Source organism: Brassica oleracea, chromosome C2, assembly GCF_000695525.1.
Source record: "Brassica oleracea var. oleracea cultivar TO1000 chromosome C2, BOL, whole genome shotgun sequence".
In the NCBI taxonomy this organism is placed as follows: Eukaryota; Viridiplantae; Streptophyta; class Magnoliopsida; order Brassicales; family Brassicaceae; genus Brassica; species Brassica oleracea.
The window spans coordinates 2,964,394-2,980,848 of record NC_027749.1 but is presented as its reverse complement, the minus strand read 5'-3'; the positions used below and the strand labels follow the sequence as shown (position 1 = coordinate 2,980,848).

The 16,455-nt window shown below is 33.2% G+C and overlaps 3 protein-coding genes across 3 annotated transcripts; all 3 read right to left on the bottom strand.

Annotated features, from left to right (window-relative positions):
- Nucleotides 1-890: 890 nt before the first annotated feature.
- Nucleotides 891-4,241, bottom strand: LOC106326819 (indole-3-acetic acid-amido synthetase GH3.17-like). Its single transcript, XM_013764751.1, has 5 exons — nucleotides 3,933-4,241; nucleotides 3,327-3,428; nucleotides 3,100-3,240; nucleotides 2,142-2,806; nucleotides 891-1,723 (listed from the first exon to the last, which is right to left on the bottom strand). The coding sequence occupies exons 1-5, from the start codon at nucleotides 4,220-4,222 to the stop codon at nucleotides 1,134-1,136; spliced, it is 1,788 nt and encodes a 595-aa protein (XP_013620205.1). The 5' UTR covers nucleotides 4,223-4,241; the 3' UTR covers nucleotides 891-1,133.
- Nucleotides 4,242-8,717: 4,476 nt separating this feature from the next.
- Nucleotides 8,718-11,000, bottom strand: LOC106325486 (ethylene-responsive transcription factor ERF113-like). The gene is made up of 2 exons (XM_013763535.1): nucleotides 10,622-11,000; nucleotides 8,718-9,435 (listed from the first exon to the last, which is right to left on the bottom strand). Exons 1-2 carry the CDS (start codon nucleotides 10,821-10,823, stop codon nucleotides 8,873-8,875), a joined length of 765 nt encoding a protein of 254 aa, XP_013618989.1. The 5' UTR covers nucleotides 10,824-11,000; the 3' UTR covers nucleotides 8,718-8,872.
- Nucleotides 11,001-12,316: 1,316 nt separating this feature from the next.
- On the bottom strand, nucleotides 12,317-14,582 carry LOC106327271 (4-substituted benzoates-glutamate ligase GH3.12-like). Its single transcript, XM_013765384.1, has 4 exons — nucleotides 14,269-14,582; nucleotides 14,088-14,189; nucleotides 13,017-13,795; nucleotides 12,317-12,924 (listed from the first exon to the last, which is right to left on the bottom strand). The coding sequence occupies exons 1-4, from the start codon at nucleotides 14,550-14,552 to the stop codon at nucleotides 12,377-12,379; spliced, it is 1,713 nt and encodes a 570-aa protein (XP_013620838.1). The 5' UTR covers nucleotides 14,553-14,582; the 3' UTR covers nucleotides 12,317-12,376.
- Between the last annotated feature and the right edge of the window lie 1,873 nt (nucleotides 14,583-16,455).

Sequence of the window (16,455 nt, the reverse complement as noted above, 5' to 3'; positions counted from 1 at the left end):
GATTAGTTGCTAAAGGAGTTAAGATTGCTATTAGACTTGTTCTCTATGTTTGTTTTAGTAACATTCAACCTAAGAGATTAGATGCTTGAGTTGCTTTACCAAAAGAACATTCATCTAGAGATAGAGCTTGTTTAGCTTAGTGTCTAGGCATAAGGAAAGTGTTTGATTGATACCTTGCCACCCTTAGATTGGATCTACATCACCCGAGATCAAATGCCTAGCCCCATGAGTCATCTTGCTTCAAATTGAGAAAGAAAGATCATTACTTTATTGCATTAGCTTATTAGTTCTTAGTTCATACCATCTTTAAAACCGAATCGCACTTAGCTTAAGCATGAACTTGCATTTCCTTTGCTTTAGAATCACTTAGAACTGGTTCGACAATCTTTTATACTACATTGATTTGATCTTGGACCCTTGAAAAGTCATGCATCATTTTTCCTTAAAATGCATCAACCTTGTAACATATAGAATTGACCAACACTAGTGCAATATAAGGCCTTGAACGGTAATACTTTTTATCTGTCCTTTTTGCTAGCTCGTTGTCATATATGTCATAAAACTGTTTATGGAACTAATGTAGCAATACAAATCATGTTTGGACTACTTGATTTTTACATTTGTAACTTCACTTTGAATCTTTGGTGTTTGGTAATAAGAACATTCTATACCCATTACTGATTAGTGTTGGACATCTAGCTTTTAGTGTAGAATCAGTTTGATCCTGAGCTTAAAGCTCACAAAACAATTGCTTTAGGCGCCAAAATTTGTAAAATATTTATATAAAAGTTTTAGGATATCAATTTTTAATGTAATGGTTTATGGTAAAAGTATTTTTCGTGTTTAGGCGTTTTAATACATGTCTAAGTAATACATAGGACGAGCCTGTATAGAATAAGCTGCTATAGAGTTTAACACGTACATCTTCATAATTGAGCAGGTCTCCATCTTATAGGCACATGAAAGATTAGCAGAACATGACTCGGCGATTGTAATAGACTTTTATATTCGATTTTATAATCGCGTCTTTTATGTGATAATAAAAAGAAAAGGTTCCACAAATCTTAAAAAGTATATATAGCGACGTTATTTATGTTAATTATAAGCGAAGTGTCACACTACGTGACTACGGTTTATCGGCCAGAGTGCATCTCACGTGGCTCCCACGACGGAGTTTTCGTGCTAAGAAACTCGGAAACAACCGCCTCTTCCAATATCTTCATAGCTTCTTCACTCGTCACCGACCTCGGGGTCTTGTACTGACTCACAGAAGAGCCTCGAGACAGAAACAAATTCATGAGCTCATCGAAAGCGCCACGCTTAACAACCTTAATCTCAAGGGGTCCAACGGTACCATCATTCATTCGTAACTTTCTGTAGACAGAGTTGAGAGACTTCTCAATGGTGAAGCAGCATTCTTCTAAGACATGGCGGTGTGGCTCGACTTTCGCGTCCTTGAGTTTTCTCCCGAGTTCCCAGTAGATCACGTAGTGTCCTGGGAACGAGGATGAATCCACACGGCTAGTGAAATCGATGAGCATTAGGTCATGCGGCTCGAGCAAGTGCGTCGCGCTTGTCACGGCCTTGTGCAAATCTTCTTCGTAGGTCTTATCAATGTCCATGCTCAGAACAACTTTTTGTCTTCCTACAAAATAAAATTGGGGTGCATTGTTGTAGAAACCGGTCACTCGTAAAACATCACCCAAGCGGTACCTGTACAAACCTGTAAAATCATACATAGATTTTGTGACACATATAATAACAAAAAACTATTAAAATGTTTATTATGTATATCTTTTTTTTTGTCTTAACAAACAAGACTCTGCAAGAAAAACTCTTTATAATAATTAATTTTCATTCACAAAGATTAAATTGGAGGCTGACAAAAAAAAAGATTATATTGGAGTTTATCGTTAATCATTTTTAATGTTCAAAAAATCGCTTTACTATTCTATTAGTGCTTAGGTTCCACATATACCGATTTTCTAAAAAAAATACTTTTAAAAAATCATGACTATTTTTATTTCTATGACTTAAGCACTGTGTAAACCAATTTTTAGAACCATTTTTCAAGAAGTAAAACTTATTTTGAATATTGACGATTTGACACATTTTTGAAATTGACAGAAACAAAAACTTACCAGAAAATGTTGTGATTATAAGTTCATAGTCATGTCCTATTTTAACATCGGCAAGATCAACGACCACAGGGTTCTTTGTGGGATTATGTCCAGTTTCTTGATGGTCCTTCTCAACCTCTAAGAACTCAAAGTATGCCATACTTGGAACAATGGTGTACGACACATCACAAGGCTTGGTCAGAGGATCGACATTAATGCCAATGAAACATTCAGAGGCCCCGTACCAAGATGAAATCAAAGGGAGACCTCCACCATAGAATTCTAGTAACGGAATGTATTGTACCATGGAGCCGGTAACAACGGCTTCTATGCATTTTGCTTTTGGCCATAGTCTCTTCACTATTCCCTCCCATGATATTTTACTACATTCTTTCTCGATCAGGCTCGCTAGGTCTGGATTTGGAGCGGTGAGGAACTTAGAGACCCCTGAAACACATTGAGCGTCGGTGATCCAGTCGCTGACACGGCCAGTCCTTATGTTCGAGCATAACTCAGTCCAGTGATCTTCCAAGAAGTTTATTACTTTGAGGAAGGAAGAAGCAAAGGGTGCACCGAGGCGAGCTACGTTTTCGCGTTGTACAAGTCCACAAAGCAATTGGCAGTACATGGCCTGAGATGTGTCTACACAAGTCGAAATTTCATGTGGGCTTACCTGTACTCGATCCCTGTAAAACCGTATAACAAATACATTAATTAAATAAACACTACCAGCACCTAGGAGGATAGGCCGGACTCTTCAAAGCGATCCAAAATTTTTAGGGGTTATAAATAACTAGTAAAAATTTAAATATATATACATTTTTAAAATTAGAATCTATATTTTTGTAAATTATTTCTTAAATTTTGGAGGCATAGTCCAAAATTTTACTTGTATATATGCCCATGATTGGCTCTGGCCTCACTGAAACCCTAACTAAAGAGTGAATGTAACGTGGGGAAAATGTTTTTGTAGATTTACCAGAGAAATATGTTGCTTGGGTTCACGCTTTTTAAGACACAAGTTAACATAAACCTGACGATCAACCCAGAGGCAGTCTCACTTTCTCGGGTCACGAAATAGAACATGAGAGACTTTCCTTCGGTTAGCCTTCCTATGTGCCTACAAATAGTAACAATAAAGGGTTTGGGTTTAACATACTCTTTGTTAACAAAGCAAGAAACATTGTAGAGTTTTGAACTCTTTACTTGAAGACTAGAGGTGCATAGAGAGACGCAAACAGTATCCTCTGTTCCATGTCCTCTGCTGTCAAAGGAATTAGCTTTGGATATCCTCCTGAAGTACCCGTGCTACAAAAAAAACATTCACTTCCTTAAGTCTTTACATATTCCATACTTCAGTTTAATTCACATTAATTATTGAAGGTAAATATGTCATGTATTTGTTAAGCAGAGGAATTAAGAATATGCATGTGGGTTATTTCATTTTAGGTTAACATGGATTAAAGACTAGGTTTCTAGGACTATCCGCATCGGAGTTTTTCAACTAGAATTTCTCACCCGGGAGAGTTTCTCAAAAACTTGAGAGACTCATGTAAAAGTCTCTTAAACCAAAGACTATATAGCATGAGTCTCTTAAGCATTTTGAGAAACTCTAGTACCATAATATTAATATGTATGGAGTGAAATTCTACTTAAAAGACCTCCGATAATGATGCTCTAATTAAATGTCTTACAAATTCTTTAAAATTGTTTTAGTTATCACATAGCAGAAAAACATTGTCTCCATGGGTTTCCAGATCAAAACAAGGTGTGTTTTTTAAGGTGAAACAAGGTGTGTTTTTTTTAAGATACCTGGCCAAGAAAAGACTGATGGGTCGATCACATATGAGATTAGAGGACTCTCCATCAGCGATGCGGTCGATATAAGAGCGATAATCTTCGTAGGTCACAAGGGGTAGGTTCTTCTTAAAGCTTTGCTTATCGATGTGACCGCTGAGGAAACCTTTAAGGTACTCGGTTTGAGCATTACGTGAAAGTATTGCTTCCAACACGGAATCTTGAATCTGCTTTGCGTTACTGGTCACATCCTCAAGAACGGACATGCAAGCTAATGGGTTTGTGGGGTCGAACCTTGGCAACATGGTTTTCTTCTTTTTTGATTATCTGCAACGTACGACAATAACAAAAAAAAACAAAGCCCTAATTAAATTCTCTCGCTTATAGGTTAAAACAGCTAAGTCTTGGTTACTTGTGGTTCACGAAATTGCTTCGAAAGCAGACCTCTGTTCTGGTGTGGTAGATGAGTTGTGGCCTCTCTATTGCTCTACGCTTGGAGACTTTAAAGGAGATATTGGATAAGGCACACAAAGGGTGTGGTGTGGCGAAATGTTCGTGTGCCCGGAAGCGCTGGATGAGTTTCGGATTGATATTAACAGATTTTTTTTTCATTATCTATGCCTATGTATCAGCACAAACATAAACCTTATGATAGGACCGATAAAAAAATGTTGCCAATATCTTGGGAAGCATGTAATGCATTGTCCTGAAAACTCTCCCTGAAGAAAAGAAACAGAAATAAATCTTTCGAGTGAAAACTAATTTGGATAAATGTTTGAATAGAACCGGAAACAAATTCGGTTCAATTTGCTATACCGGTTCGTGTTTCCGACTAAGAAGCATTGAACCGAAGAGTTGTAAGAGCACTCGCACACAAATCATTGAACCGGTGGTCATGGCTCGAATTGAAACGACTCACTATCTATGTCGCTGTCACACCGCCGACGCTACTCTCATAGAACCGAAATGATGAGCCTTCGTCTAAAAATGTAGTTAGTTAGTGCCCGCGCCGGCTCGAGATTTTCCTGGCCCAGGGGCCAGTTTTTTTCCGAATTGTTTATTGAAAAATTAGATTTTTCTGAAAAAAATATGTTAACTTTTAAGGCCGACAATTTTTTTTTAATAGCCTATGTTATGAGAATTTGTAATATATCTAATTATAAAAATATATTAAACAAGTTTAGTTAAGGAAATATATATATATATATATATATAAACGTTTTTGTTAAAGTAATTTCATTTATAACAATTCTTTTAAAAAATCAACTAACCAAATTGCAAAAAAAGAAGAAAAAAAAAAGAAATTATTGGACCTCTTTGTGTGGGCCCTGGAACACTGCACTGTTTGACCTCTCCTCTTGCTAAGCCGTTCTCGGTTAGTGCTAAGGTCTACAATTTGAGTTTAAATGTGAAGTAGTAGTTGAATTGTATATTACAGATCTATCAGGAAGTTGACCGCGACGATTATGCTCAAATCGGTGTAGCCAGATATTGATCCGCGTTGACCCGCGTAAGATTGCCTAATTTCCGCGTTGGCCGTCTAATTAATTCCCGCCTAATCATGCGTTGATCGTCTAGTTCCCGCCTAATCCCGCGTTGACCGCCTAAGTTTTTTTTTGTTTTCCGTCCGTGTAAGTTAAAACACGGTTGATTATTTTTCTCATTATTGACAAATTTTGTGTAATTATTCATTACTAAATAATTATAATTAGCTATTAAACCCAAAACAAACACATACATACTACATTTAGGAATTTTTTCGTACCAAATCCACCATTTACGAATCAAAAATAGACTCTTTAAAATTATATATAAGAAATTATATAATTATGTCGAAGAACTTGTATCATCATGTTTAAAATTAGCTAAATATATTATAAATATATTAAATTGTATTTAAAACTAGGTTCCGCGTAATCTCCAAGTACTCACCGATTTTTCGGTAACTCGATAGGTTCGAAGTTACTGTCAGATTAGCGCCTACCGTAGTTCCGAAGGGGGTAATCTGTATAAATCTAAATTTTTCAGATGGATATGGTTTTGATTTTATTTAAATAAAAATTCAAATTCGGGGAAAATAGCATTCTTAATGTGCATGCGAATATAATCATTGTATTTTGGGGAAGTTCATTCTGGACGGAATCAACGCAAAGCAGCCGCAAATTTTGAAACTTCTGAAGCGGAAAGCCTGGTAAAAGTATCTTGTCACAGATACCGTACGTCCAAGTCAAGATATTCTTGAAAAAGAAAGATAATGTTTAAGCAAAAAAGAATGTCTATGAGTTTGATTGGTAACTGACAGAGTAAAATGGAGTAATATAAAATGGTAAAAATGGTAAAAATGGTAAAAATTAGTTTCAAAAAAAAAATTGGTAAAAATGGAAGTAAACCAGAAAGTGAAAAAGAGTGGAAAAAGGAGAAAAAAATTTTACTCTAGTAGAAAGTAGAGTAATAATGAGTGTACATTTTCTCCTGTTTTAACAGTAAATAGAGTAAATTAAAGAAAATATCATTTCACATTGGCTACACTTCAGCGTTAACTAGAGTAATAAATTTGCCAGCGTAAATATTAACGCCAAATATGCTATTTAATCACAACCTATGTGAAAATTTGTGTCGTCTCTTAAATTTTGGGAAAGAATAACTGGAAAGATTTAATATTGGGATGACAGGTGATTAGACTTGGTCCTAGGATCTGGAATATGGGAAGGGACCCATTTCGCTTTGCGCATGCGTAACTCTCGAGAAGCTCTTTAGTGTGATATTTCTACATCATCTCATAAGTCTCATATATATCTCAATTATATATAACCCACTCATATTTTAGAATAGACCAATCCGAACAAAAAATACAAGTAAAATTAGTCATGCATTTATATAAATTTTAGTAAAACAGAAAAATTCGAAGCTTATCTACTTTGTTTATTCGGATTAACCAAAAGATAATAACTAGTGTATTTAAGCCATTGTTTATCTACTTTTAAACATGCATTACGTTTCAAATAAACATATACGATTGATGCTATTTTGTAATATTATTTTAGTACACGAACAACGAATGGTGCAAGTAATGTAAAATATATGTAGAAATGTTCCCAACGATCACGTAAGGCCAATCAAACTGGAGGTAGGATAATGAAAGTTTAGTGTTTAAAGTACTATCTTTGGTGGGCCAAAGCTCGATCTAAATCTCAAGACCAGGTTTGCTTGTCCTATTATCACATGTATCAATAAATAAATAAATAACATAAACCTCAAATAATTACCCAACAATTTATCATTCATAGATTCATGCACAGAAGAAGACACTTGAATTAATGTGTGGAAAGATAAGTCTCAGATTTAAAGCTATTCTTTAAATGATTAGCGACGACGATATTCGTCGTGATCATCTGTGAGACTGTGATTGTTCGAGGAGCACACTAGCTAAAACCAAAAGAACATTTTGTTTGGCCATATCTACTCAATGATTATATATAGCTTTCGTTATATCTTTATATACAATTTAAATATAACCTTTTACCCAAAAAAAATCAATACAACCAAACACTTGAGTTAGGGTATACATATAATAAAGACTAAATTATCATTTTGAAAATATAAGGCATATCTCAAATACATAATTTTGGTATATATTACAAATTTATATTAAAATTCACAGTATATATAGAACCAAATTAATCCTCTCTTTTTTTTTTTTGTGAACTAGCATATCCTTTTATCTAGGCCTCAGCGTTCGGTTTTTGGTTCGATTCCGGTTAGGTTCTTTCAGTTTTCAGTTTTTCGGTTATAGAGATATAGGAACCATTCGGTTATCTATGAAATTCGGTTCGGATCCAATTCGGTTCTTTTCGGTTTCGGGTCGGTTCAGATAACAATTATAAGAACCGACTAATATCCAATAAATTTGTGGTTTCAATTTAGTTACAGTTCGGTTCCGGTTTTTCGGTTAATTTTTGATGATTCGGGGTAAAAAACAATTTATTGGGGATTTTTTGGATATAAATAGGGTAATTCGGATAAATTTTAATAGTTTGGATAAAAACTAGTTGGGTAATTCGGTTCTTTAGAATAATTTGGATAATTAAAAATACTCTAGATAAAAAAAATATTTGAGTATTTCGACTTTTTGGATAGTTCGGTATATAAGTAGTAAGTTTTGAATATTTAGTATTTTTAATACTAAATATAATTAATATTTTTAGGTATATAAATTTTATTTCGAATATTCGGGTACCCATTCGGTTCTTGGTTCGGTTTTGATTTTTTGGTTATAGAAATATAGGAACCGTTCGGTTATTTTTGAATTTTGGTTCGGTTTCGGATTCAGTTTTTCGGTTCGGTTCCGGTTCGGTTTTCGGTTTTTACGCTCATGCCTACTTTTATCATTAAAAGGTCTAAACTCATGTTCCTTTTCTCAATTATGACTATTTTATCATTTATGTTCAGTGACAATGATATTGTACGAACGAAAGAGGAATATACTTCGAAATCCAAAAAGCAGTTCAATTAAATTTCCTTTATCATTTACTCCATGTTTTAACGCTTTGGTTTCTAATTTTCATCTGTCATTCCCAAATTTTTCTTTCCACTTTTGTATATTATGCATCCTTCCAAATTTTAGCAAAAATAAAAAACAAAAATGCATCTTTTCTTGATTAATAATTTAATTTTATAAAGATCAGTAGATGATCAATATATCTGCAGCGACCAAATACAATGATTTAAAGTTGAACATTTTATGTAAACATGATTTTTATAAATAATTAAACATTGTTTTACACATAACTTAAGACATGACTAATCAGTACTTCCAAATTTTACTAACAACTAAGAAAAAACAAAGTGTTACACACGTCTCTCATCCAACCAAAGTTTCGTTGCAATTTACTCGCTTCTACGAATTTATGATAGAGATTTATAAGAAACTTATTCGACCAACAATAATAATGAGATTATTCTCTTGGGTAGTAATAATAATTGTAACCATAGTTCTTCTCCTCTTCACGCTGCGGCTGCTGTTGCATCTGTTGAGAAGTTAACGAGGAAGAAGATGATGATGAAGGCGTTGAGAAAGGCTGTTGCTGACTACTGAAGAGAGTCGACGTGTAGTACGATAAATCAACGTCATTGTTACTCGTAAGCAACTGAGCGTATTGAAGTATGTCTTGATTATAATCCGTTGGCCACGAAGTAGTAGTAGTAGTAGTAGATGGACCAAGAAGAGGAGGAGCGGAGTTCATTAATTCATTACCATCTCTTGGGGCATGATCACAGCTGGATTGAGATGCGACGTAGCTTGTGGTCGAAGGACCTTGGACGCGTTCAGGGAAGTTGAGCTTAGCCTTGGTGCCTTTGAATTTGAGGGCGGCTCGGTCGTAGGCTAAAGCAGCTTCCTCTGCTGTCTCAAAAGTCCCGAGCCATACACGAGCAGCTTTCTTTGGGTCACGGATCTCGGCCGCCCATTTGCCCCATGGTCGCTGCCGTACGCCTCTATAGTGTTTTTTTCTTGGTTGATCTTGAAGAACGTGTTACATAAAATAAATTATTGCATGTAACAAAACAAAGAAAAGAATACGCGTATGTGCAATTCTACATGCATGAGAAGATACTACGTGTGATTTCACTTGTTTAGCAAGGGAATAATCTAAGAGAAAACTAGTTTCGATGTTTATCACTTGAAAGGAACAAAAATAAATAAGATGGATGTATCATTTAACAAAATATTCAAAGAGTTAAGCATTTACATGCATACTGAAAATTAAATTCACAAAAGCTGATAAAATTAAGCAAATTAAGACTGATTGGTAATCTTTATTTTATTTTCTTTTTGTCAACATACTTATTGGTAATCAACTAATATAAAGACTCAGACTTATTCACAAAAACTGTGACAAAGTATTTGCTTTACAAATACTACATGGGTTTTTGTTTCTATGTAAGGTTAATTTCGGTCCCTTTATTTTTCCTAGCAAAAAATAATTCGGTTGTATTTTTGTTCATACAGGATGAAACATGTAAGCGTAATTAACTCATCATTCAAAGTATAAAATGTGACGAATGTGTCTATGACTCAATAAAAGTATAAACTAAGACTTTGAGTTTTGATAACGACTTTTAGGTATGACATGTTTTTCTTTTAACGCACCTAATATAATACAAGTTGATCATGTTGATATACTTCAAAGTTGATAAAGAACGACCGAAGACAAATTAGTTTCAAATAAACAAAGGAACATGCGAGGTCCAAGTTACTCCCATCGAGTTAGGTCAGAAGCCACATGTAAACTATATGTTTGACGAGTATGAAACCTGCATTTATAAAATATTATAATAGAGCTTGTACTTTCAAAGGAAGAACACAAACACATCTAGATGTACTAAAACAAGGATACACACGTAGTAACATGATCGGTGGTTCAATTCAAAGACAGAAGGAAAGTTCTTTACGTAAAGTAAATTAAAAGAGAGATGCATTTACAAATTCCTTTCTCATATTTTAGTTTTTAAGTGAGACATGTTTATTAATTAATAGTACGTATTTAGTCGTTAACGTATTGTAACAAGTTCCTTACACCAGCTAGCTATCTAAACGATTAAGTTATTACTATTACATATATATATATATAAATGAAGATTTCTATGGTATTAAAGTATGGAACTAACTAATTACCTTGGTCCTTTTTTTTTGTCAAAATAATTACCTTGGTCTTGCTGTAGTTGATCCGACTTATCAAGCTCTTGTTTGACCGGCGGGTCTGACATTTCGTGTCCGTCGGCTGCCGGATACTCGATGACATTGCTGAAAGAGGACATCATAGCGGTGACATCAGACTCGTTCCAAGATGGATACTCCTCCGCCGACGTTTCCGGTGGAGCCGGTCCCTTTCCATACATCCTATCCATTTTTGCAATAAACTATGGACTCACACACAAACCCCAAAACAAGACGTGTGTGTGTATACGTACAACACAATTAGAAAGGAACTATACTATAGTTTGAACGAATTGATGGAGCAAGGAATCCAAGGAGTGATAAGAGCATGAAGCTTGCAAGTTGGGAGAAAATAGGTTTTTTGTACTCTAGGCTATTGATGTTATGAGGAAAGAAGATGTGAAAAAAGGTTTATAAAGACAATGATCTGAAGAAAAGATATCAACCCACTGAAATATTTTTGGAATGGTGCGGGGTGGGACCATTCGTTGTGTTCATTCATAGATCTCTTTTTCTTTTTTTTAGCAATCTTTATTTTTAGAGCTAATAGCTTCGCATGTTTTGGTAACAGTGTTACGCACAAATTATGAATGAATGCGGAACTAGTTGTTATTATGATTGTTTAATATAGGTTCTTTTTATTTGGATTATTCTTTATATGGAACTAGTTGGACACATGTTAGTTATCTAAAATTTGGAACTCAAGACTTATCTTGTTTCTGTTTTTTTTCTTTCTAAAATCTTACGGACAAATCATAAGAAATTCAAAAACTATTAAACAGTTATGAGACTTAATAATTAACTGAAATATTCATGAAACGATTTATCAGATATTCCCTCCTTTTTTATATTGTCGTTTACACACGAATTAAAAAATAATAATTTATCTGTTTTATTCATATTTAATACATTAGTTTGTTTGATTTTATTTATTAATAAGTTAAAAGTAAAGGTAAAATTTTAAAAAATAATTTAATATTTACTTTGAAAATGTAAAACGATATTAGTAATGAAATAAAAATTAAAAATTAAAACAACAACTAATATGAAACAAATGGAGTATTTTTTTTTTTTGATAAAATATCAAATTGATTATAGAAATGGAAAAAATAGGGTCATTTACAGATGTGGAAAGAGCTATATAGAAGCAAAAAAAAGAAAAAAAAAATAGCACAAAAGCTGAGTCGATTCATCAAGAGGGATCAGCGATGAAAACAAATGGAGTATTCAATAGAGTTAGACTTAAATACTGTGTAAAATTTTAAGTTATATATAAGAAATATGAAATTAGTTCATATCTTGCAAACATCATATATAACATATTTTGCATCAAGAAAATAACCATATAAACAAGACCAAGATAGTTAAACGAAAAAGTGAACCGGATTGTCTACCTCGGTTTTGGAAGCCTTGACGCAAGGTGGTGAAGTATTAAAAGAAGGGCTTGGTTTCGAATCAAAGCTATTTGGGTTCATTCTTGGGCCTTTAATAAACCCATCTCTAACTTCATTTATGTTTCATAAGATGCTCTGTTTTTTTTTTAGACTTTGAAGTTGTCAATGTTGGCCTAGTTCAAAATATACTACAAAATATCAATATTCAGAAAAACTAGTGAAAAACATACTACAAAATATCAATATTCACTTATTCAGAAAGTGCACAAGATAGACTGGCACATGTAAATTTATTGCAACTAAGACTCCACCACGAGTCACTTGGACCAACAATTCAAAGAACAACAATTTCAAGTACTAAAGAAACTTGCAACCACATAGTCCTCCATAAATTCTAACGCCTTTCCTGATTTAATGCATCTAGGAGTCTTGTATTGACCAATGGAAGCACCTTGTTTGATGAAGAAGTCCATGAGAGAATCAAACGTCCCTTGACGCACCACCCTTATCTCCAATGGTCCCACCGATCCATCTTTGAACCTACATCTCTTGTAAACATTGTCAAGTGAATCCTCTATCACTGAACAACACTTGGAGAATGCCTCTTCATTGAGCTCCAAATGATTGTTCCCCTCTTTGGCTTTTACTTCCACATAAAGCACGTAATGACCCGGAAACGTTGAGGTGTCTGCATAGCTGGTGAAGTCTACAAGGGTGAGATCTGATGAGTCAAGAACAAGCTTAGCTTGACTCAAAGCTTTAAAGAGATCTTCCTCGTTGGTTTTGTCTGAATCTATGCTCAAGACAACGTTCTCTCTTCTTACAAACTTAAACTGAGGTGCGTTGTTGTAGAAACCAGTCACCAAGAGAACGTCTCCCACTCTCATTCTATACAAACCTGAAAAGAATTAAAAAAATCACAAAATTTAATTAAACCATATAATTTTTTTGTTTGCATGTTGTTAAGGCCGTGATGTTTATTAAGCTCACCGGCGAAATTTGTGACCACGGGTTCATAAGTGCACCCAAGCTTCACATCTTGAAGGTCAACCACATCACGCTTGTCTCCATCCATTGTAATGAACTCAAAGTAAGACATGTTAGGCATGAAAGCATAAGAAACATCTTCAGGTTTGCACAAAGGATCTACATTAATCCCAAACGTTGTCTCCGAAGAACCGTACGTTGTTGAAACGAGAGGCAAGTCGTCACAGTAGTAGTTCATGGTGGGAACGTATTGTCCCATTGAACCCGTAACAACGGTTTCAATATACTTGGTGTTTGGCCAAAGTCTTGTGACTATACCTTTCCATGAACTCTGGTTGCATATAGTTTCAATCGTGTCTGCTAAGTCAGGACGTGGTCCTCCAAGGACCAAAGACACGGAACTACGACAACCGAGGTCTGTGATCCACTCACTGAGATGGCCTGAACGGATGTTAGAACATAACTCTTCCCAATAAGTTTCAAGAAATTTGATCGCTCGGACCATGACTGAAGCGAAGATGGAACCCATTCTCACAACCTCGTCTCTTTGGACCAAGCCACATAGCAAATGGCAGTATAGACTTTGTGTGTTGTTAGAGCATAGTATGACTTCGTCAGGGCTCGTGTACGAGTAGTACCAGTTGGATGGCCGGTTCTTGAAATAGTCGCTCTTGAAATAGCTACTGGTTGCTACTCGAGCAGGTAAGCCCGAAGGAGTAATGGCTTCTTGTTTAGTGAAGAGAAACATCATCCCTTTTCCTTGTTCTAAACCATTCACATGCCTAAACAAAACAAAGATACGATTTATTAATCATCCGTGGTCTGATTCAAAATATTCATATAGATAATGGTTAAAACTATATTAAAAAGACTATAGAGAATGTTTCCATGCTTTTACCCTATTATTTTGTTCATCGGGCGAATAACAAAATTGCATATTTGTTAGCTAACAGTGTTAGGTTTTCAATTCGAAAATTATTGTTTATTGGTTATTTTATTTCAGTTTGGTTTTTTAAACCACTTCATATAATAGAATGACTTTTTGATATTAAAAAAAAAAACTATGGGACTTACTTGGTTATAACGTGCATACGAAGATCATATGCAAATGTTAAATTGTCCAAGTACTTGTTGTTCCATGGCATCATCTTTTGTGCTCCTCCCGAAGTTCCAGAACTACAAACACGTTTCAAGAACTTAGTTTTGGTACGAGAAAGACAAACTAATCAATAGAGAGAAAGAACTTCTTATATACCTTAGCAAGAAACCAGTAATAGGACGGGCCGATAATACCTCGGATGACTCTCCGTTCACGACACGATCGATATAAGGCTTAATATCTTCATAGGACACGACCGGTACGTTCTTCTTGAAGAGCTCTTTATCAAACCTCTCGACGTGAAAACGTTGGAGGTATTCTGTGTTCAGGTTTGGTGTGAGGATCTCCTCCAACAAGTTGTCTTGTATCTGCTGGACGTTGGAAGTTAAGTCCTTCAGCTTCGCCTCCCATCTTTGGTTGTTGTCGGAGTTTGGATTCATGTTTGGTTCTCTCTGATTGATATGAAGAAAAGAGAGAACACTTTGGTCATTTATATAGCAAGAGAAAACCTAAATAACTCGACGGGTTTGGTAATACGGGAGTCTCCGTCATTGTTTAGATGACATCTTTAACCGTAGAAAAGTCTCATGCGAGGAACACAAGTGGTTATTTTTAATTAATATATATACGACCTTATCGTGTGAACGGTGCCATATAGATGCTTCATTTTTTTTTTTTGATAAACATAGATGCTTCATGTTTGTATTTCAAAACTACACGTAGACTAATACATGTATAATATAGGACGTACAATAATGATATATAAATCTTTATAATATTATTTGACAAGTCAGTTTCTTACGTTCTTGTTAATTTTTACGACGGTTATTTACAAAGATACTTTTAATGAATTTAAATACTATTATTAACTTTTTATTTAGTTTTCATTTTAATTTTTTGAAATACAATCTCTGTAATATTATTTGAGAAGTCAGTTTCCAATGTGTCGTAGCTTTAACTTTCACAGATGGTTGATTACACTAATATTCTTAATGAATTAACTTACATTTGAAATACTATTATTTATTATTTTATTTAGTTTCCTTTTAAAAAAATCTGAAAAATAAACACATATAATAAAAAGGAAATTTTTTTATAAAGTAAAAAAAAAATGAAAAACGAAACTATATGTATATATAATATGATTTCATAAAAAAGGAAAGTTCACAAAATAGAAATATTACATTTAAAAAATATTTTTATATAACATAAAATATAATTTTGAACTAATAAAATACTTTCTTTATATCTACATTTTCTTAGATGAAAACTATAAATTTCTATATGATGTGATTTCATTAAAAAAAAATTACACAGATAATCTTGATATTAGAAACAGAAATATTATTTCTTTTAAAACATAATTTAAACAATACAAAAAAATTCAAAGTAATAAAAATATTTTTATATACCTATATATTTTCTTAGATGATTACATAAAATAATTAAGTAACATAAACTGATATATGTTTAATTGTCTAAAAATATTTTATAATTAGTAATATTGAAAATTTTTATTTATTTTTCATAAATTTAGTTGATTATAATATCTTCCAATTACAACAAACAAATATCGATAAATTATATTTTACTTATATAATATTATTTTAAATACATTCACAATTTTTTTACTGCTTAAGAGATATTAAAAAAAAAAAAATAAAGTTTTTAAATAAACATCGTTTGATCAAATAGTTACAAAATAGTTTAATCAGGTAGATATATTATATTTTATCATTATTAAAGTTATTTTTTTCTTAATATTAAATATGCTTTTAAATTTTATGTTTTTATGTTTGTGGAACTTAATAGAACCACAATCAAAATACCAAAGCAAATATGAATTCTCATTTTTAAGATTATTTAAAATAAATTTTAATTTCCATTCAATAAATCAAAGGCATAAAGTTATTTAGAATTTTTTAAATATTATAATTATTGTAAATATTGATATGTGTACATGAGTTTTCAAAAATGTATCAGCTACTTACGCATGTAACTTCATATTGATCATCACTTTATTTTCTAATATTCTTTTAAAAAACATCAACATATAATTTGAAAAATATTATGAAAATACATGCACATTTGACTTAATTATAATAAAAATAATAATTATACTTCATTTTGAATTTGAAAGAATATATGTAACTCAACTCAAAACATATTAAAAATGAAAATAGAATATTAACCAATTGTTACAATTTAGTTCTTTTGTAAAATTTATATATATGCATGAGACTTCAGAATATTATCGTTTTGTTATATTAATTTATGTAATTTGGAATCAGACACTTTAGTTTATTTTATTTATTTTTTCATTCTAAGCACAATATATCTTAA

Excerpts from the sequence above, each read along its gene's own strand:
- LOC106327271 (XM_013765384.1), bottom strand. The coding sequence starts at position 14,552 with ATGAATCCAAACTCCGACAACAACCAAAGATGGGAGGCGAAGCTGAAG. Across the intron at positions 14,190-14,268 it reads ATTACTGGTTTCTTGCTAAG|TTCTGGAACTTCGGGAGGAG; the intron begins GTATATAAGAAG and ends ACGTGTTTGTAG. Across the intron at positions 12,925-13,016 it reads CGTGGTCACAAATTTCGCCG|GTTTGTATAGAATGAGAGTG; the intron begins GTGAGCTTAATA and ends AATTCTTTTCAG.
- LOC106325486 (XM_013763535.1), bottom strand. The coding sequence starts at position 10,823 with ATGGATAGGATGTATGGAAAGGGACCGGCTCCACCGGAAACGTCGGCG. Across the intron at positions 9,436-10,621 it reads TCAACTACAGCAAGACCAAG|ATCAACCAAGAAAAAAACAC; the intron begins GTAATTATTTTG and ends ACGTTCTTCAAG.
- LOC106326819 (XM_013764751.1), bottom strand. The coding sequence starts at position 4,222 with ATGTTGCCAAGGTTCGACCCCACAAACCCATTAGCTTGCATGTCCGTT. Across the intron at positions 3,241-3,326 it reads TATGCACCTCTAGTCTTCAA|GCACATAGGAAGGCTAACCG; the intron begins GTAAAGAGTTCA and ends TACTATTTGTAG. Across the intron at positions 2,807-3,099 it reads CCAAGCAACATATTTCTCTG|GGATCGAGTACAGGTAAGCC; the intron begins GTAAATCTACAA and ends ACGGTTTTACAG.